This window comes from Perognathus longimembris, chromosome 11, assembly GCF_023159225.1.
Source record: "Perognathus longimembris pacificus isolate PPM17 chromosome 11, ASM2315922v1, whole genome shotgun sequence".
NCBI lineage: Eukaryota > Metazoa > Chordata > Mammalia > Rodentia > Heteromyidae > Perognathus > Perognathus longimembris.
In genome coordinates, this window is record NC_063171.1 from 68,984,878 (window position 1) to 69,006,290 (window position 21,413).

The following is a 21,413-nucleotide window of genomic DNA, read 5'->3' on the forward strand; positions in this document are numbered from 1 at the left end:
AGGCAACAAAAACAAATAAAAGATGTCAGTTTGGAAAGGAAGGAATAAAATTGTATTTTCAGTTAACATGATCCTACAAATAGAAAAATCCTAGGAAATGGAAAAAAAACAAATCATTCAAACTAATAACCAAGCTCAACAAGGTATCAGAGGACAATATCAATTTATTTAAATGAGTTGTAGGCCCAAACATAAACAATGAATATCCTAAAATTTAAAAATAACTCCATTCACAATAAAATATTTATAATAAACTAACTAAAGCATGACACACTAAAGTATAAAATATTACTGAAGTAATTAAAGACTGTCTAAATGGGAAAGACATCCTATGTTTATGGATGGAAAGACTGCACTATTAGAATGAACATACTCCCAATATCAATCTATAGAGTCAGTATTTTGTGTAATCACTATCAGGATTCTAGCTGTTGCTAAATATTTGGAGTTTGGACATAAAGTATTGTACTATTTAAATTAATATTCCTGTTTCACAAGTTAATAGTGGCTAAATTCGTGCTTTGTTTGGTAATTGTAGTATTTAATAGGCCTTATCTCCAATTAAAAAAGCAGAAGTAGAGCTGTAGCTCAAGTGGTAGAGTGCTATACTAGAGCAAAACTGGCTAAGGGACAGAGCCCAGGACTTGACACCAAGCCTCTGTAGCAGGACAATAAATAAATAGGCAAATAATCGAAGTATTTTTCAAATACTTTCTTAGCTGAGGAAAATATCCGCTATCTCTTAGAACTAATGCAAATTCCAATTGAAACTTGCAGCTCCCTCTAGACTCATTTTCACATATCTTTAGAATTAGTTCTGAACTTTAAAGATACAGCATACCAAAACATCAGTTTGCCACATTGAACAACTGAAAATTCAGGGTAGTCAGTGAAATTTCCAGTTTATCTGAAGTTCAGAAATTCAAATAATTTTAATATTGGTAGTATTTGAAACGTATTTATACATAAAAATTACTTGTTATCTGAAATTCTAGTTTCTCTGGGCATCTTGTATTTTTTCAAATGACTAGATCTCTGTCAAATGTAAGGAAAATGATGATTTTTTAATTTCATGGAAAATATTAGTAACTAATAAGCTCAAATAATTACAAAAATAAATATATCTATTACAAGGGGGATTTTCAAATTCTAGCTTTATTTAATTATGGGGACACTTTCTCCATAAATGGCAACATAACTTCAGTACCTGATGAGATTTTCATTCTTTTTTTCCACTGAGAATGGCACTCTATCAGAATTACTGAATAATTCCAGAAGTTGAGTGACTGCGATGTTCGTGAGCTGACGGATGAGCTCCTGAAAGATGTAGTCCAGCAGCACTAGAAACCTCCGGTTTGTTTCTAATAAGCGCCGAAGCTTAGGCAGCTTGAAATGTGTTGTGTCAAAAGTAGACAGATTTTCCTCAAAATATTCTTTTATATCTTTCTTCTCTGACACCTACAATTTAATGAAGAAGTGAGAGCATGATGAAACCATCATGATTTGTAGTTTATAATATTTTATTAACCCGAATAATACATTAGGACAAGAGTACCAACAACTTTCATTATAATTTTACTTCTAGAGAAGAGTGAGGCTAAAAATCAGATTTCTCAAAAGATTTTTGTAGGGGCTGGGGATATGGCCTAGTGGCAAGAGTGCTTGCCTCGTATACATGAGGCCCTGGGTTCAATTCCCCAGCACCACATATATAGAAAAGGGCAGAAGTGGCGCTGTGGCTCAAGTGGCAGAGTGCTAGCCTTGAGCAAAAAGAAGCCAGGGACAGGGCTCAGGCCCTGAGTCCAAGCCCCAGGACTGGCCAAAAAAAAAAAAAAAAAATGATTTTTGTAATATCCTCAACAAATAAACAAACAAACCTGGAATTAACTTAATCAAAGAAGCAGAGGACCATTATGATGAAAATTTTAAAAACCTGAAAAAGGAAATTAAAGCATATTTAAGGAAGTGGGGTAAACCTCCCATGCTCCTGGATCGGGAGGATTAACATCATGAAAATAGCAATACTGCCAAAAGCTATCTACCAATTCAATGCAATTGCAAACTGTACGGTAATTCTAAAAACAGCTTGGTACTGGCACATGAACATGCCTGAGGACCAATGGAATAGAATTGAAGACCCAGAAAGTATCCCACAGATCTATGCCCCCCTAATCTTTGATAAGGGAACCAAAATCATCAGATGGAAGAAAGGCAGCCTCTTCAACAAATGGTGCTGGCTATACGCATGTAGAAAACAGAAGTTAGATCCTTATATACTGCACCAGAATCAGCTCCAAAAAGATCAAAGACCTCAAGGTAAGAGCAGATACCATGAAAATATTACAGGAAGGGTTAGGGGATACACTACGGCTCCTTGGCACAGGTGGACACTTCCTAAGATCTAGACGCAGAACAAATCAAAGAAAGGCTGGATAAATGGTACTGCATTAAACTGCAGAGCTTCTACATGGCAAAAGACCTAGCTAGCAAAATAAATAGAAAGCCCACAAATTGGAAGAAGATCTTGACTAGCCATACAACAGACAAGGGCCTCATATCTAAAATATTTCTAGAGCTCAAAAAATTTAATTCCCCAATAACAAATCCTCAAAGAAACAACCATTCCATTTATAAGTGGGATAAAGAATTAAGAAGTGATGTCTCTGGAGAGGAAATAAGAATAGGCAATAGACACATGTAGAAATGTTCAACATCTCTGGCCATAAAGGAAGTGCAAATCAAAAGTACATTGAGAGTCCACCTTACCCCAGTTAGAATGGCTATTACTTACTTACTTACTTACTTTACTTATTTATTTATTTATTTATTTATTTATTTATTTTTTGCCAGTCCTGGGCCTTAGACTCAGGGCCTGAGCACTGTCCCTGGCTTCTTTTTGCTCAAGATTAGCGCTCTGCCACTTGAGCCACAGCGCCACCTCTGGTCATTTTCTATATATGTGGTGCTGGGAAATCAAACCCAGGGCTTCATGTATATGAGGCAAGCACTCTTGCCACTAGGCCATATTCCCAGCCCTAGAATGGCTATTATTAAGAAAACAAATAACAACAGTGCTGGTAGGGATGTGGCCAAAGGGGAATCTGCAATACTATTGGTGGGAATGTAAACTGGTTCATCCACTCTGGAAAGCAGTATGGACATTCCTCAAAAGACTAAAATTAGAGCTTCCCTATGACTCAGCAGTCCCACTCCCAGACATTTACCCAAATGATCACCAACAAGGCCACACTAAAGCTACCAGTACAACCATGTTCACTGCAGTATTATTTACCATAGCTAAGATATGTAACCAACCCAGATGCCCCTCAGTAAATGAATGGATCAAGAAACTGTGGTTTATATACACAATGGAATCTTATGCTTCCATCAGAAAGAATGATATTGTTCCATGTGTAAGGAAATGGAAAGACTTGGAAAAAATCATATTAAGTCAAGTAAGCCAGACTCCAAGAAACATAGGCTCCATGTTTTCCCTCATTTTTAATAATTAGTATATGTCTAGTATAGTGCTAGCAGAGGATAACAATAGCTCAATAGCTGTGTACATATGAACATATAACATGATGCTAATTGAAATGAACTCAAAGATATGAAAACAAGAGGGTTTTCTTTTTAACGTACTATGTGAAGTTATTTCTTTTTTCTTTCATTTTTTTCCCTTTGGTTTATTCCCTGTTATTACTGTTTTTTATTTTGGCACCCTGTGTCTTGTTTATACATTTATCTGATTTGGGGAAGGGAAGGGGAATGACAAAATGGCGAGAGAAAGGACAAAGGGTGAACCAATGCAACAGTGATACTAGCAAAACACCTTGTTGGAAATGAACTTTAAAACTTGGTGGGAAATCGAGAGACACAGGGTAAAAAGACAAATGACTACAAAAGCAATACTTGCAAAACTGTTTGGTGTAAATCAACTGAACAACTCATGGGGGGAAAGGAAAAGGGAGATGGGGAGGGGGGAATAAGGGAGGAGGTAACAAACAGTTCAAGAAATGTATCCAATGCCTAACATATGAAACTGTAACCTTTCTGTACATCAGTTTGACAATAAAAATTAAAAAAAAACTTGGTGGGAAGGGGATTGGGGGGAGTGAAAGTGAGAAAAAAATGAGGGAGGGGATACTGTTCGACAACAAATGTACTCATTATTTTATGTAACTGTAACTCTTCTGTACATCACCTTTACAATAAAATTCAATTTAAGAAATTAAAATGAAGGAAAAAAATTACTTCTGAAGCTTGCAAGTTCCATGCCTCACTACAAGGCATTAACTCAAATTTTATAAGTCACACAAAGAAGTACATAGTAGTGACCAGCATATACAATAAGAATGTATCCAAGGCATCATTTACTATCTTCTATATAAAATCCTTTGTAAAGTTTATGTCACCTAGTTATATATTTTTCTGAGCAATAGATTTTTCCTTATCTTATAAATGCTGTAAATTTTGTAATTAGTATAGTTTCTCTTTATATGCCACTTCAAGATAGATTCTATGCTTTGAGGTTTATGTATATACATATATAGGAACATACATGTATATGAACAAATACATACCTGTATATATGTATGTACGTGTGTATGTATATATGTATGTATTTCTTTACATTTCTTTAACACTTGAAAAGTTCTTTTTTTTTTTTTTTTGCCAGTGCTGAACTCTGGACCTGGGCACTGTCTCTGAGTTTCTGTTGCTCAAGGTCTACCACTTGAGGCAGACGCTTCACTTCTGGAGTTTTTGAGAAGTTTATTGGAGATAAGAGTGTAATGGACTTTCTTTCCCGGGCTGGCTTTGAACCATGATCCATAGATCTCAGCTTCCTAAGTAGCTAGAATTATAGGCATGAGTCACCAGCACCCAGCTGAAAAGAGTTTTTTTGTTCTTTGTTTTGGCCAGTCCTGGGGCTTGGACTCAGGGCCTGAGCACTGTCCCTAGCTTCTTTGCTCAAGGCTAGCATTCTACTCTTGAGCCACAACACCATTTTCATCTTTTTTTGTTTATGTGGTGCTGAGGAAATCGAACCCAGGGCTTCTTGCATGCTAGGCAAGCAAGCACTCTACTGCTAAGCCACATTCCCAGCCCATAAAGTTCTTATACATAGTAAATAGGTACTTCCAGCTGGTTGGTCAGTCACCTACCCTCTTCTGTCCGATGCCCATTTTCCTGGGAAACAACTTGGAGTAATGGTTCAGGCAGTACATAGAAAGAATTACCTTTAAGATTGTGCTTTTTATCTTTAAAATTGCATTATCCTTGATGACCTCCAGTTGTTTCAGAGCCTGCATGCTTTGCTGTGACTGTTCTTCATAAAATTCATCAAGAGAGTATGTTCGAGAATGATCCAGCTAATTAAATGATAGTAAATACTGAGTGTGGGAAAATAAAAATTCATTTATAAAAAGTAGATATTTGGTTAACTTTTCATGTTATTTACAAGATCACATTTTATATCTTTTTCTTTAAATGCTTAATGCTTTATATACTATATGGTTTATATGTTTTTCAAATTTAAATACTCTTAGTTAAATCTGTCTAAACATTGATACAGAGACAGAAAAACACATTATTGAAATCATAACCATGATTAAACTGAAGCAGACAATGCAAGATATTTTAAGTATGTTGAAAAACCTATAATCCCATAAATTACTTTTACTTTTGAAATTGCAAATATTTATAAAAACATAAGCATGAAGTGCAGGATAGAGGTTAAGCATTAAATAATAAGGAATAAGATAAAGTTTATTCAGAATTAATTCAGGATCCAGTATAGAGAATTTTCATCAAACATGCCATTAATTCTTTGCTGGGAATGTATAAAAAGAATGTTTCATCTATCATATACTTGCTACCATTCTTTGTCCCTTCAGTATTTTCTTATTTTTCCTACAGTGTAATTCCCTTCCTGCAGTACATTCTCATCAATAAACATGCAGACCTCTGTATCTCTAAGTACACTGGTAATAATTATTAAATATAAAATTCCCAAGCAAACATTACCAAGTAGTCCTCCTCTCATTCAGCATTGTGGATTTACTCTGATTTCTCCTTCTCCTGGCCTTATAGCTCAACACCAGGTCCTGATTTTTCTAGTAAAATGTGCCTTGAACCTTTCTTCATCTTTGGTAGTACTACCAACATTATGATTCAATCCCTTATGAATTATATTTATGCCTGCATTGTTTTAGTAGTGCAATGATTCTCTAACTCAATATCTCTTCATTTACAATGTTTTCCCTAAAAAAGCATGTTTCAGAGGAAACATTCTTCAAGAATAGCTAATCAGGAAGCTGAGATAAAAGGATCACAGTTCAAATCCAGCCTAGGCAGGAAAGTCCATGAGACTCTTATGGCCCAATTAAGCACTGAAAATGGCAGAAGTAGAGTTGTGGCTCTGACATTAGAGTGCCATTCTTGAGTGAAAATGCTCAGGGACAGTGCCCAGGCCCTGAGTTCAAGTCCCAGGATCAGCCAAAAAAAAAAAAAAAAGAGTTCTGCAAATTCATCTGCTGTAAGAATCAACTGAGGAATTTGTTAACAGTATAGATTACTAGTCTCGTTTGCCCCCCAAACAGAAAGGATATAAGAATCTACAGCTTTACTAAAACTAATTTCACTCCTGATTACAAAAAAAAAATCCTCTTTCTGTGAATATGAACAAATATGTGTTAACTTACAACTCTAGAAATTCTACCTCATTTAAAGGTATGCTTTTGCACATGGGAGGCTGAGGCAGGGAGACAGTGAATTTGGGGCTAGCTGAACTTCAGAGTGAGACCCTGTCTCAAAAAGCCAAACAAAGTGAGCTTTCCTCTGAGCAGTGTTCTAGTACGCTCATGATACCATCTGTGGCGTTAACTTCGTAAGAATTCTACCCTTCATAAACTTTGCTGCCTGCTTACCTCATCACTCTCAATCTCCCCCATCACCTGCCCATCCCACCCTATGGCCTTCCAGTTCTAATGAACAAGTTGGCCCCTATTGACTCCTGATTCCAGGCTTTGTCCTCCTAGCTATGCAACTCTGCCCTTCCTACACCTGACCTGGATTTTCCTCAGTCTCAAAAACCTCAGTTCTTGCCAAATTGTTATCTAACCTTACTAGGATGGCCTCTATCCTTTGGGAGAGATTTGGATCCTGTTTTCCCCTATTCTGCTACTGATGGCCTAACATTCATGACTCAATCAGACTTCCAAATTAGAAACATATTAAATGGCTTGTTCAAAATCAACTCTACTTGCTTTTCAGTGTTTCTATACCAGTATTAGTGTATAGTATTATCCTTCTACTCACCTTTACAAAACACACAGCAGGTGGAATATCTTTACGTTTTTTACTCTTATTGAAATTTATTGCATCTTCACAAAGTCCCTTTATATGTAATAAACAGCCTTGAAAAAACTCATCAGCGAGAAAGAGATGTTTATGCAAAAATGTCCTAAAAGTTAAAAATTTTCAGACACACTTCATTCCAAATATATAAAATTTATTTAGAGGTAACTAACACAGTTTAGTTCACATAGAGGTAGCTGGTATTGTTCAGATAACACTCCTGTAATTCTATAATACTACACTGACCACATTTTAGATGATATGATTAAGCTAGAGACTGCATAAGAGTGTTGCACACCATGTTTTTGGTACTGGATATGTTAGTAAAAAAGCAAAACAGAAGGGAAAATATGCAGTATTATTCCATTATGTTGTTGAGTTCTACTAATTTTGTGATATCAAGCAATGTTATATAAAATAAAAATAAATAATATGTTTTCAACTTATAAAATAATGGCTGAAAACTCCCAGAAATGGGCAAAAGACAATCAGTTACCCATAGACCATGAGGATGAGGGAACTCAAAACAGAATAGGCACACAAGACCACAACAAGACATATTAACACTGTCAAACTTCTGAAAACTAAAAAAAAAAAAAAAGTTGAAAAAGGTTGAAAAGACAATGTTAAGAAAGCAGCCTGCGTAGCTTGTAGTTTCATAAAAAAAAAATGTAAAGCATTTTGGGGGCTGGAGATATGGCTCAAGTGGTAGAGTGCCAGCCTGGCAAGCAAGCTGAACAATGGGAAAGCTGAGTTAAAAACCCTCCTATCAGGGGGCTTGAACTCATAGTGGAGTGTTCTGTCCCTTAACTTTTTCAGGCTAAGGCCTTACCACTTGAGCTCTACTTCTGGCTTTTTGGTGGTTGGTTGGAGATAAGAGTCTCATGGGTTTTCCTGCCCAACCTGGCTTCAAACCTTGGTCCTTAGATCTCAGTCTCCTGAGCAGCTAGGATTTCAGATCTGAGCCACTAGTGTATGGTTGCACTTACAGTTTTTATAAATTTATTGTATGTCAAGACTTACTTGCTCTTCTCTGTCTTAATTCTCCTAACATTCAATTTCCAGGTAACAAAAGCCTTATTAATTCTGAAAAGAAAAACACTTCTTATATTCTATATTCACAAACCATGTTTGTATAGAATTTAGCAAGAGCTTAGCAATATTATAAAATTCCTTACAATATGTTTCACTTAACCCAAGGCATTAAAATATTAAACTATACAAATTTTCTACCAAACTACCAGCAGAATATACGGCAAGATGTAAATGCACTTGAAAATCATAGTTCCCATATCCAGTTTACTTAGCAGCAACATACCAATAAGTATAAAAATCTCTAAGTTTATTACTTATACAGCAATTGGCTCACTATTTTGAAAATTAACTTTTAGACTAAGAATAGTCAAAATTCAATTTTCAGTGACAATGAAATGGTAACTGATGCAATTTGTCATAGCTAGAATCTGGAACCAACCCAGATGCCCCTCAGTAAACGAATGGATCAGGAAAATGTGGTACATATACACAATGGAATTTTATGCCTCTATCAGAAAGAATGACATTGCCCCATTTGTAAGGAAATGGAAGGACTTGGAAAAAATTATACTAAGTGAAGTGAGCCAGACCCAAAGAAACATGGACTCTATGGTCTCCCTTATTGGGAATAATTAGTACAGGTGTAGGCAAGTCATAGCAGAGGGTCACAAGAGCCCAGTAGCTATACCCTTATGAACACATAAGATGATGCTAAGTGAAATGAACTCCATGTTATGGAAACAATTGTTATATCACAGTTGTAACTACTTTCAACGTCCCATGTGTATCTGTAGCTTCTATTATTGATGATGTTCTTGTATCACCTTCCTGTGATTGTATCTACACTATCTCTGTAATCTTATCTGAGTATATTGGAAACCGTGTATACTGGTGTTAGAACTAGGAAATTGAAAGGGAATACCAAAATTGAGAGACACAGGGTAAAAAAAGACAAACAACTACAAAAGTAATACTTGAAAAACTGTTTGGTGTAAGTGAACTGAACACCTGGGGGGCGGGGAAGGGAAAGGGGGAGGAGGGAGGGGGGTATGAGGGACAAGGTAACAAACAGTACAAGAAATGTATCCAATGCCTAACGTATGAAACTGTAACCTCTCTGTACATCAGTTTGATAATAAAAATTTGAAAAAAAAGAAATGGTAACTGATAAATAAAAATCTTTTTAGAGTGCTAAGTAAAAAATTAAAATGACATATGTCATTTTGATATTTTATCATACAAAACACAGATTCATGTGACATTTTAAAAACCTCAAAGGAACCACATGAAAAAATACTGAAAGTTTTCCTTGGTGGTTATTCATGCTCTATAATTTTTGTATATGAGATAGACACGCCACTCTCTAACCTATCACCCAGATCCTCCACTCTACAGCCCAGAGGGTGTAACTCACACATCAGCCTCCCCCAACCCAATGGTCTCTGCCTCTTGATGAAAATGACAACTATTGTGACTTTTACCCTCCAAAGTAATCCCTAAGTAGCAGGCAAACACCAGTAAGGAAGGAACAAAATAGCAGGAATAACAATGTCCACGAATCCAGCTAAACAGTCAGTCTTAGTCAAAACCCTGACTCGATCGAAATGGGAAGATGTCTGGAGTAATGTAAGCAGTCCAAGACAATCTCAGGTATTCTTTAGAGACACACACTTGAGGCCTTAGAAATCAAAATCACTTCAAACAGATCTAGCAACCTCATTCCATATCAGCTACAGAGAAGCCTTCAAATGACTTTGTTTCACTGGTGTTCATATCCTCTGTGCCAATTCCTTGGAAATCCAGAAAATCCCTAACAATCCAAGAACACAGCCCTGACAATGCAGTGAACCCTTGTACCAGCCATGCACCAGTCCACCAGAACACAAACAAATGAAGCTCTGCACCAGGCATAGAAGGAAGCCCATCAGAAAGCTCTGTAGCAGCCACACAGGAAGCCACCCACCAGCTCTGGACCAGGTACACACCCATCAACCAGAAAGGGAGACACTAGTCACACACTTCCATTTACCAGAAAGGTTCTCCCCGGGCATGCATGCCAGTCCACCAGAATGCTCTGTATCAGCTACACAGAACAGTCCACCAGAAACATGCACCACTCCACCAGAAAACTCTACCAGGCACAGAGTCCATTAGATGTACCTTCTCCAGCCACACATACCAGTCCACCAGTCCAGCGCTGAAAAAGCTACACTTATCAGATGACCACAAATCCTTGCACCAGACATACACAGTCTTCTACCAGAAATCTCTGCCCCACCACATAGTTTAACCAAAAACCTCACCAGCCACAAACATGGTCCAAAAGAAAGCTATCCACTGGACATACATATCAATATAACTCAGACAGACAAGCAGACACAAAACCTGTGCACCAGCCACACATGCCAGGACTCCTTTACCAGGCATTCATACCATTTCATTAGAAAGCTCTGCATGAACCACCCAATCAATTCATCGGAAAGCTTTGCAACAGCCACACACTCAACCTCAAAGCTCTACACCAAGTCTATGTATGTATGAGCTCACCAGAAAATTCTCCAACAGCCACATGCACCAATCAACCAGAAAGATCTGCACTAAAAACACACTAGGTGACCAGAAAACTCTGCTCCTGGCACACACACAGTTCACCAGAAGCCAAGATCCAGTGTCTCACACCTGTGATCCTAGCTACTCAGGAAGCGGAGACCTGAGATCATGGCTCAAAGCCAGCCCAGAAAGACACATCTGTGAGACTTATCTACAGGTATCAGCAAAAACCCAGAAGTGGAGGCATGGCTCAAGTGGTAGAGTGCCAGAAACAAACAAACAAACAACAAAAAAAAATGGAGAGGTACAAGGCCTCAAGTTCAAGTTTTTACACCCCAGTAACAAAAAAAGTCAAGCTGAAGGCATAACTCAAGAGGAAGAATTCCAGCCAAGAAAGCAAGTTGAAGAACTGGAGGGCCTTGACTTCAAACCCCTGTACCAATAAAAAATAATAACTTTTAAATTAAAAGTCCACCAAAAAGCTCTGTACTAGCCACATGTACCAGTGTTCCAGAGATAGAAATACAAGCACAAGGGGCTGGGGATATGGCCTAATGGCAAGAGTGCCTGCCTCGTATACATGAGGCCCTGGGTTCAATTCCCCAGCACCACATATACAGAAAACGGCCAGAAGTGGCGCTGTGGCTCAAGTGGCAGAGTGCTAGCCTTGAGCAAAAGGAAGCCAGGAACAGTGGTCAGGCCCTGAGTCCAAGCCCCAGGACTGGCAAAAAAAAAAAAAAAAAAAAACAAGCACAAGACACAGCCCAATCCACCACAAGGCTCTGTACAATCAGCAAGCAAAAGTCTACCACACTACATGTCCATAAAGCTCTCCAAAAGACACTAATCAGCCCACCAGAAAGCAGAAGACCAACCACACACACAGCAATCCACCAGAAATTTCTGCACCAGGCGCAAGCATCAGTCCAACAGAAAGTTCCATATCAGGCATGCATGGCAGTCCATCAGAAAGATCCACACTTCTACACAGACCAATCCCAGCTGACTGCTTAGACCAGGTAACCTATAATTGACTAGAAAGTTCTGCACCAGCCCAGTAGACCAACCTACTTGACAGTTCTATCCTAGGTATACATGGAGACCAGGTAGCTGTGTACCATCTATGCTCCCCCAGAAATCCCTGCTACAGCTAAGCACACCAGTCGATCACAAAGCATTGCAGCAGCCACCTAACAACTTGGCACACACCATACCTAACATCCATCAGAGAACACTGCACCAGCTAAACACAAAAGCTCACCAGAAAGTTCTGTACCAAGCATGCACACCAGCCCACCAGAAAGCTCTGCAGAGGTCACACACACAGAAAGTTCTATAGTACGTATACACACTACACCACCATAAGGCAATGCAACACACACACACACACACACACACACACACACACACACACACTAGTCAACCAGAAAGCTCATCAGCCACACACAATAGCCCACTAGACAGCTCTGCACAGGCACTAGCCCGTTAGAAAGCTCTGCCACAAGGGATGCTCAAGAATCCAACAGAAAGCTCTGCACCAGATACAGACCAAGTCCAGCCAAAAACTCTGCAATGCACAGGCACATGAGTCCACCAGAAGGTTAGCACGAGCCACTTATCAATGCATTGGAAAGCTCTATGCCAGGCACACACTTTAATTCACCAAAAATCTTTATATTACCCACACATGCCAGGCGCACAGACTTGTACATTAGAAAGTGCCATACCAGGCACATATGCTTTCCACCAGGAAGCTCTGCACAAGCCATAGTCAAATCTACTGAGTGCTCTGAAGCAGTCACACACACTGGTCCACCACAATATTCTGCAACTGACACCTACCAATCCACCAGAAGCTCTGAAGCACACACATATCCCAGGAAGCTCTGCGCTAGTCACACACAAAAGATGATCAAAAAATTCACAGTCCACCAGAAAGCTCTGGACCAACCCAACAAAATTTCACCAGAAAGTTCAACACAAGAAAAACACACCACTGCACAGAAAGCTCTCTGAACAAGGCAAACATACTAATCCATCAGAAAACTATCTCAACCACACATCAGTCCACCAGAAAGCTCTGTACCAGGCATACATGCCAGTCCACCATCAGATATACATGCCAGTCCACCATCAGGTATAGATGCCAGTCTACCAGAATGCTTTGTATGCATGTACAATAGTCTGCACAAGAAGTCCTGCATTAGCCTGCAAACTAGTCTACAAGAATGCACCACACCAGGTACTCACCCATTCAACCAGAAAGCTCTGCCTAGTCATATAGACCATCTGCTTGAAAGCTTGAGAGCTAAGCCACATTAGGGCAGGTGGCTGAGTACCAGCTCTCAGAAATTTCTTGTCAAGGATATACAAACACTACCTACTTACCATTTAGGTACTGATGTAAAGCTAATAGGTTTGTGATTCTGAATTATCAGCTTAGGATATTATATAAAGTACAGTTTTCTATATCTGTTCATTATTTTTTTATTTTTTGAGTTAGTACACATTTGGAATATGAGATATTTTGCTGTGGCATTCCCATTCATGCATATAGTACATTTTCGACAAATTCATCCCTCCACCATTTTTTGCATATTTAAAACTGTATCAGCCAGGTACAGATGGCTCATGCCTATATTCCTAGCTACTCAGGAAGGTGAGTGAGATCTGAGGATTGCAGCTCAAAGCCAGCCCAGACAGAAAAGTTCATGAGACTCTACCTCCAAATAACCACAAAATAAATAAACAAATAAATGAATAAATAAATAAAATGCCAGAAGTGACACTGTAGCTCAAACGGTAAAGCATAGCCTGAGCAAATAAACTCAGGGACAATGCCCGGGCCCTGAGTTTAAACCCCACGACACTAAAACCAAAAAAGTACAAAACAACTGCATCCCTGTTAGATTTCTGACTGTTATCTTGACCTTGTACTTAATCCACAGGTCTATGCATTAATTTTTGGGGGTGTGATACTGTGCTTGAACTCAAGATCTCATACTTGGTAGGCAGGCACTCAACCACCATTTGAGCAATGCCCCAACCCTTTTTTTTTTTTGCCATTCCTGGGGCTTGAACCCAGGGCCTGGGCACTGTTCCTGAGCTTTTTTTTGTTCAAGGCTAGCACTCTACCACTTGAGCCACAGTGTAACTTTCGGCTTTTTCTGTTTACATGGTACAGAGGAATTGAACCCAGGGCTTCATGAACGCTAGGCAAGCACTCTACTTCTAGGCCACATTCCTGGCCCACCCAAACCCTTTTCTTATACTTTATTTTTCAGAGAGTGTTTTACTTTTTTTTTTTTTGTCCAGGACCAACCTCAGACCCCTGTCCTCCCATCTCAGCCTCTCACGTAAGGAGGAGAGTAGGTGTGTACTACCACGCCTAGCATTTATTAAACTTTTCAAAACCAGTCTTAATACAAACAACATACCATCTTTTTTTTCTTATTTATTGTCAAAGTGATGTACAGAGAGGTTACAGTTTCATATGTTAGGCCTTGGGTACGTTTCTTGTACTGTTTGTTACCTCCTCCCTCATTCCCCCTTCCCCCCTCCCCTCTTCCCTCTCCCCCCCCCCCCCCCAGCAATGAGTTGTTCAGTTGGTTTACACCAAATGGTTTTGCAAGTATTGCTTTTGGAGTCATTTGTCTTTTTATCCTTTGTCTCTCGATTTTGATATTCCCTTTCACTTCCCTAGTTCTAATACCAGTATATACAGTACTCAGTGTACTCAGATGAGATACAATGATAGTGTGGGTACAACTACAGGAGGGGATACAAGAGGATCATCAACAATAGAAGCTTCATGGGCTGGGAATATGGCCTAGTGGCAAGAGTGCTTGCCTCGTATACATGAAGCCCTGGGTTCAATTCCCCAGCACCACATATACAGAAAACGGCCAGAAGTGGCGCTGTGGCTCAAGTGGCAGAGTGCTAGCCTTGAGCAAAAGGAAGCCAGGGACAGTGCTCAGGCCTTGAGTCCAAGGCCCAGGACTGGCAAAAAAACAAAAAAACAAGGGGGCATAGCTATTAGGTTCTTGTGATCCTCTGCTGTGACTTGCCTAAACCTGTGCTAATTATTCCATATGAGGGAGACCAAAGAGTCCATGTTTCATGGGTCTGGCTCACTTCACTTAGTATAATTTTTTCCAAGTCCTTCCATTTCCTTACGAATGGGGCAGTGTCATTCTTTCTGATAGAGGCATAATTCCATTATGTATATGTACCACATTTTCCTGATCCAGTTGTCTACTGAGGGGCATCTGGGTTGGTTCCATATTTTAGCTATGACAAATTGTGCTGTGATGAACATTGTTGTGCTGGTGGCTTTAGTGTGTTCTTGTTTGTGGTCTTTTGGGTAGATGCCCAAAAGTGGGGCTGCTGGGTCACGGGGAGCTCTATGTTTAGCCTTCTGAGGAATCTCCATACTGCTTTCCAGAGTGGCTGAACCAGTTTACATTTCCACCAACAATGAAGTAGGGTTCCCTTTTGGCCACATTCCCTCCAACATTTATTATTGTTAGTTTTCTTGATATAGGACATACTTACTGGGGTGAGGTGGAATCTCATATAAAGAAAAAACAATCAGAATTACCTCAGACTTCTCAGCAGAGACCATGAAAGCAAGGAAAGCCTGGAATGAGGTATGGCAAACCCTAAATACAAATAACTATCAACCAAGAATACTGTACCCAGGTAAACTCTCATTCATAGCCAAAGGGCAAATAAAAGTCTTCCTCAGTAAGGAAAAACTGAAACAATATATCTCCACCTAACCAGCTTTACAAAAAATCCTCAAAGATGTACTACACAGGGAAAATAATCAAAATCCAATACAGACAGATAAATAAACCCTAAGTAGAAAACCAGAATAGTAGATCAAGAATCAGGAAGACACAGCTCTTAACAAGATAGCTATAATGAAAGGAGCAAATGATCATCTCTCAATCCCAACCCTCAACATTAATGGACGTAATTCTCCAATCAAATGACATAGGCTCATAAGTTGGATCAAAAATCAAGATCCATCTTTCTGCTGCCTCCAAGAGACACATCTATCTAGCAAAAGCAAACATCTTCTAAAAGTGAAAGGCTGGTATAAAATCTACCAAGCAAATGGCCCCTATATGCAGGCTGGAGTTGCAATCCTAGTATCAGACAACACACCATCTTTTATGACCTTTTTCATCAACAAATCCACAGTCAAAAAGATTTTATGAATTTTTTGTGGTGTTGGGAATAAAACTAAGGACTATGCACAGAGTAAGAACATGCTCTACCATTCAGTGATACCATCCTGTATTCTGTTAATGTTAAGTAAAATATAAGTTAATTTAGTCTATTTAACTTACATGTTTAATTTATTTTAATTTTTTTAAAGTATTATCTTACTAATATAAATATTTCAAACAGAGAAATAAGATAAATGGGAAGTTGTATGTACATCCCCCACAGTGGAGATGGCCGCAACATCACCAGAAGCCTCTCCTTGTGCTTTCTAATGGTCATTTATTTGTATGGCTGGTACTGAGCTTTTAGGTGAATAGCAGAGGTTCCTGGTGGGTGGACAGGTAAATGTGGCTGGTGGAGAAGGTAGTGGAACATACAGAGGTATGTTCCAGACAGGAGCCAGTACATTCTATAAATTGTAAGCAGAAAAGCTTTATTTGTTTTCCTAGTCCCCAGCAAACAGCAGCAGCAGCAGCAGCAGATATTAGGGAAGAAGCAAGAGAAATAAAACTCTGTATTCTATGACATTAAAAGAATAATAGATGGAGTCTTCTCTGTGACAAGTAAGAGTCCAGGGAACCCTGCTGCAGTGCATATTGTACTTACCTTGTACCTCAACGAAGTACATTTTCAAGAGTGGACTTGACTCAACAAGCTGCCCTCAAGTTATTTTTTTTGTTTTAGTTGCCATTATAAAATTCAGTCTCCACCTGATATTTTGCATGTTTACAACATATTTTTTTGCGTGATTGTGTTCAATATAGTAATCCCAGTATCGAGAGTAATGTGTAGTTCTTTGTGGAAATTCAATAAAAGTCATTTTTTTAATGAATGGAAAAAAGGGCAAAGTGAGGTCAATATGGTCCATTTAAGTATGCTTGACTATAAAACATCATCTTTGGAAAACCTGTGAGACTCAACTCCAATTAAGCACCAAAGAGCCAGAAGTGGAGCTGTGACTCAAATGATAGCTTGAAGGGGACAGAGCTAGTGTCAGTTCCCAGATCTTGAGTTTAAGTCCTAGTAACTGCACACACACATTAAATATAATAAAAATATTAAAGATCAAAAAACACATTTTAATACTTGAGTAATTTTCCTTTCCCTAAAGCTTGTTTATAGAACATCTAATTTCTCCTACAATTCCCAAGAAACATATAACAGATGTGCAACAGAATCAAACTATTTTTTAAAAAAGGAATTATTTTCATTTGGCTTACCGGAAATTGGAAAATATTTTAAATTGCTGCAAGAAATAGTACTGTTGTCTCTCTGATAGCCATTCTAAAGCAGGTATAAGCTCCACGTCTTCTGTGTTGACACCTGTTTTAGTAATCTGCAAGTGTGAAGCACAAAAATATGACATATATTCAAGAAATTGAAGCAGCCCACCTTTGGCTTGTAAATACTTGCCTAATTAAGCTTTTTTTCCTACATAGGAATCTTCAACTCACCTAACATAGCTCCCAAACTTGCCATTTTCTCCTGGTAGCCTCCTATGTTACATGGAGAGAGGAGAAAAGATATTCCATACCAGAAATATTTCTTTCCAATAACTATTCAAATTTTGAGTTTCAAAAATTTTATACATCCAACAAAAGCAGTATTAATGAACTCAGATAGAGGATGTGACTCAGTGGTTCAATGCTTGCCCCAAATGTATTCGGCCATGAGTTTGAGCCCCAGTATCACTATCAATCTGTATCTAAATCTATATCTATGTCTGTATCTATCTGTAGAGAGAGAAAAAGTATGTTTTAGAGATAGATAGGTGGATAGATAGATGACAGACAGAGATCATTTATGAACTCAATTCAAACTCTACAGATGTAATAGTTCATTTGTAATCTCAGGATCATTTTTACATCAAATACCCTTCATCAAAGAATTCTTTCTCTTCCCAAGTCCCTCTCCCTCATCCAAATTAACATTTTCTTAAATTCCTTTCAGAAATAAAAGTATGCCTCAATCAGCATACATATTATGCTTTTTTCCCCCCTCAATGTTAGCACTCTAGTACTTGAGCCTCAGCTCTACTGCTGGCTTTTTGGAAGTTAACTGTAGATAAGAGTCTCATGGACTTTCTTGCCCAGGCTGGCTCCAAACCATAATCCTAAGATCTAGCTTCCTGAGTAGCTAGGGTAAGTTCAAGACACTGGTTCAGGGCTCTAGTTATATTTTATTAATATATATTAAATAAATATATTCATGTAGATATTAATTAAAATTAAATTAAAATATTAATACTAGTTAAAGTAAGGAGGCTGAGATATGAGGATTATGGTTTAAAGCCAGCCTGAGAAAATCTGTGAGTCTCTTATCTCCAATTAACTTCCAAAAAGTCAGAAATGGAGCTGTGGTACAATTGGTAGAGCACTAGCATTGAGCAAAAAAGCTCAGAGACAGTGCCCAGGCCCTGAGTTTAAGCCCTAATACCAACACAAAATAATAAAGAAAAATGTAATTGTCAAACCTAAATCTGTACAGAGAAGAAAAATACCACTATTAAATAAATTTCTACCTAGGAGGTTCTTAAATATAAGCTTCTCAAATAATCAGGTTTCTCCAAAACACAATGATAAAGTTCTGCAGTTAAATTATAAATAAGACATTCTTTTGAGAAAAGGTCTCACTCACTACGTAGCCCACGATGGCCTCAAACCCTTGATCCTTCTGTTCCAGCCTCCTGAGTGCCACGATTACACGTATAAACTGATATAATAGCTTAAACAGGATATTATTTTTCTGCCATGAGTCAGAAACTTGAAGACATTCATTATATATTACCTTTGAAATAAATGAAGCAGAAACAGTCCAAAATTCTTTGCATCTCCTAGCTGTATGGGCAGAGACTATCTGAAGATTATATGGATTGCAAAAGCCTTTAATATTGACTTGAGGAAGACAATATACAAATACACCATCATCTTTTAAAGGTTCCTGATATTTAGAAAAAAAAAACTTAATTTGTCTAAATTGTCTAATGAAAATATTTGAGCATATTACCAATTGAATTGAAGTTATTTTAATATGGATTAAAATAGGCATAGTGCCATTGAGGAAAACTAACCTCACATGGTGTCTACATTTTAATGATAATCTTATGAAAGATTTGATATATTTAATTTTTGTTCCTTTGCACAACGTAGTGGTAAAACATTCGGAAAAAAAGTTTCTTATGTACCTACTAATGCCTGCTTCCTAACCCAAAGGGCTTGGGTGGCATATATGCCATCTTTCAGTGAATTTGTCTGTCACCAGAAACCTTCCAGACATGCAAAATATACCATTTTTTTATAATTTTATAATTTTTATAAATTTTATAATTTAGTATTTTAGTAGTAATACCTATTATTCATTAATAAATATATGTTATGTGAACTAATAGCAATGAATTTTATCTCTTAAATGTAAGAGAATTAAGATGCAATATTTTAATCTCATTAAACAGATATGGAATCATATTTTCCTATATTAGGTAATTTGAGAAAAGTCACAGATTCAAGATGTGGCAAAGAAAGCACTGAATACAAGTCTGACTATGAAATCCTGTCAAAGCTTCTGCAATAAACTATATCTCCATCATTTACTTGGTATTTTGAGAAACTGACCATTCTACATGAAGAAAAAAATTTTTTGCCGTCCCAGGGCTTGAACTCAGGGCATAGGCACTGTCCCCATCTTCTTTTGCTCAAGGCTAGTGCTCTCTTACTTGTGAGCCACAGCTTCACTTCTGGCTTGTTGTTGATTAATTTGGATCTAAGAGTCTCACTGATTTTCCTATCTGGGCTGGCTTTGAATCATGATCCTCAGATCTTAGCCTCCTGGGTAGCTACGATTACAGGGATGAGTCACTGGTGCCTGGCTTCATCTGGTCTCTCTTGGAAAAATTTTCTGACCCCTAGTTTGAAGCAATGTTCCTTAACTGTGCATCAAAAACATCTGAGAGCTCAATAAAATACAGATAACCAGCCACCCACTTCCAGAATTTCTGATTCAGAGGGTCTAGGATGCCAATGAGAACATGTATTTATAATTGGTTTCTTAGATGATCTCCTTTCAATTTTTTTCTTTTCTTTCTGACTCTAGGGTTTGAATTTAGTGCCTCTTGCTCAGCTTGCCTGCTCATGACTGGTGCTTGCTTTTTGCTAGTTAATTGGAGATGAAATCTCATCAACTTTTCTGCCTAGCCTGGCTTCAAACTTTGATTCTCCAGATTTCAGTTTCCTGGGTGCTAGGACTATAGGCATGAATTCCTTTAATTTTGTTCACACACACATACACACACACACACACACACACACACACACACACACACAACTGATATACAAAAACAAAAAAGTAGATTTTGAGTCAGAGGGTACCCTGGAGACACAGTCGGCTAGAGGAAGATTTGAGAGGAAACAGACACAAATATTGCAAATGTATTATAGTCTTAAAATGTGTGTGTATATATATATATATTCTCTCTATATATACATACATACATATATATGCCTATCCATTTTCATTGTTAGTCAAATAAAATGATGAGAAATAATGTTAAAAGCACTTTCCATAAAACAATTGCTGTACTTTAATATTAATATAAAATCTGATTTTGATTTCGCCACTGAAATGAATTAAGTAGATAGTTCATTAAGATAGTTTCAAAGTCATTTTTATAGCCCAAATTGAATAAAATAGAATACCTGTAGAAGATCATTCTGAACTAAAACCTTAGGACAATTATATTTCAGACTCTGGTCCCACAATACAGTTGGCCATCCAAGCTTTTCTCTTTGCTGAATAAGAAATCTTGTCACTTCATCATCCTGTGGTTCTGGTGTCAAAATTTTTTAAAGTCCAAAATAAGTGTAAATATAAATACCATATTACTTAAGGATAATGTTTAATATTTCTACACAAAGAAAAAAATGAATGGTAATGTATATAAGCTAATGTAATGACTCCCTTCCTGTGTTTCCTCCCCCCCTCCCCCAGGCTCTAAAGACCACTCTACTCTCTATATTTATGAAATCAACCTTTAGCTTCCACAAAAGAAGTAGTATATATGGTATTCATCTTTCTGTTCCTGGCTAATTTCACTTCATGTGATTTTTCTCCATTCTTGTCTATGTTGCCACGAGTGGCAGCGTTTTATTCTTTGTATGGCCGAATAATATTCCATTGTGTATATAGATCACATGTCCTATCCATCTATTGGGCAGTGAACATCTTAGCTACTCTTATTG

At 37.9% G+C, this 21,413-nt stretch overlaps 1 protein-coding gene across 1 annotated transcript in view; it reads right to left on the reverse strand.

The window, feature by feature from the left end:
• Dnah14 (dynein axonemal heavy chain 14) overlaps nucleotides 1–21,413 on the reverse strand; it is a 199,822-nt gene that overhangs the window by 177,884 nt on the left and 525 nt on the right. Inside the window, 7 exon segments of the mRNA XM_048358265.1 lie at nucleotides 1,208–1,458; nucleotides 5,241–5,372; nucleotides 7,321–7,465; nucleotides 8,383–8,445; nucleotides 17,400–17,502; nucleotides 18,951–19,119; nucleotides 20,871–20,993. Coding sequence (XP_048214222.1) covers nucleotides 1,208–1,458; nucleotides 5,241–5,372; nucleotides 7,321–7,465; nucleotides 8,383–8,445; nucleotides 17,400–17,502; nucleotides 18,951–19,119; nucleotides 20,871–20,993 — 986 coding nt within the window.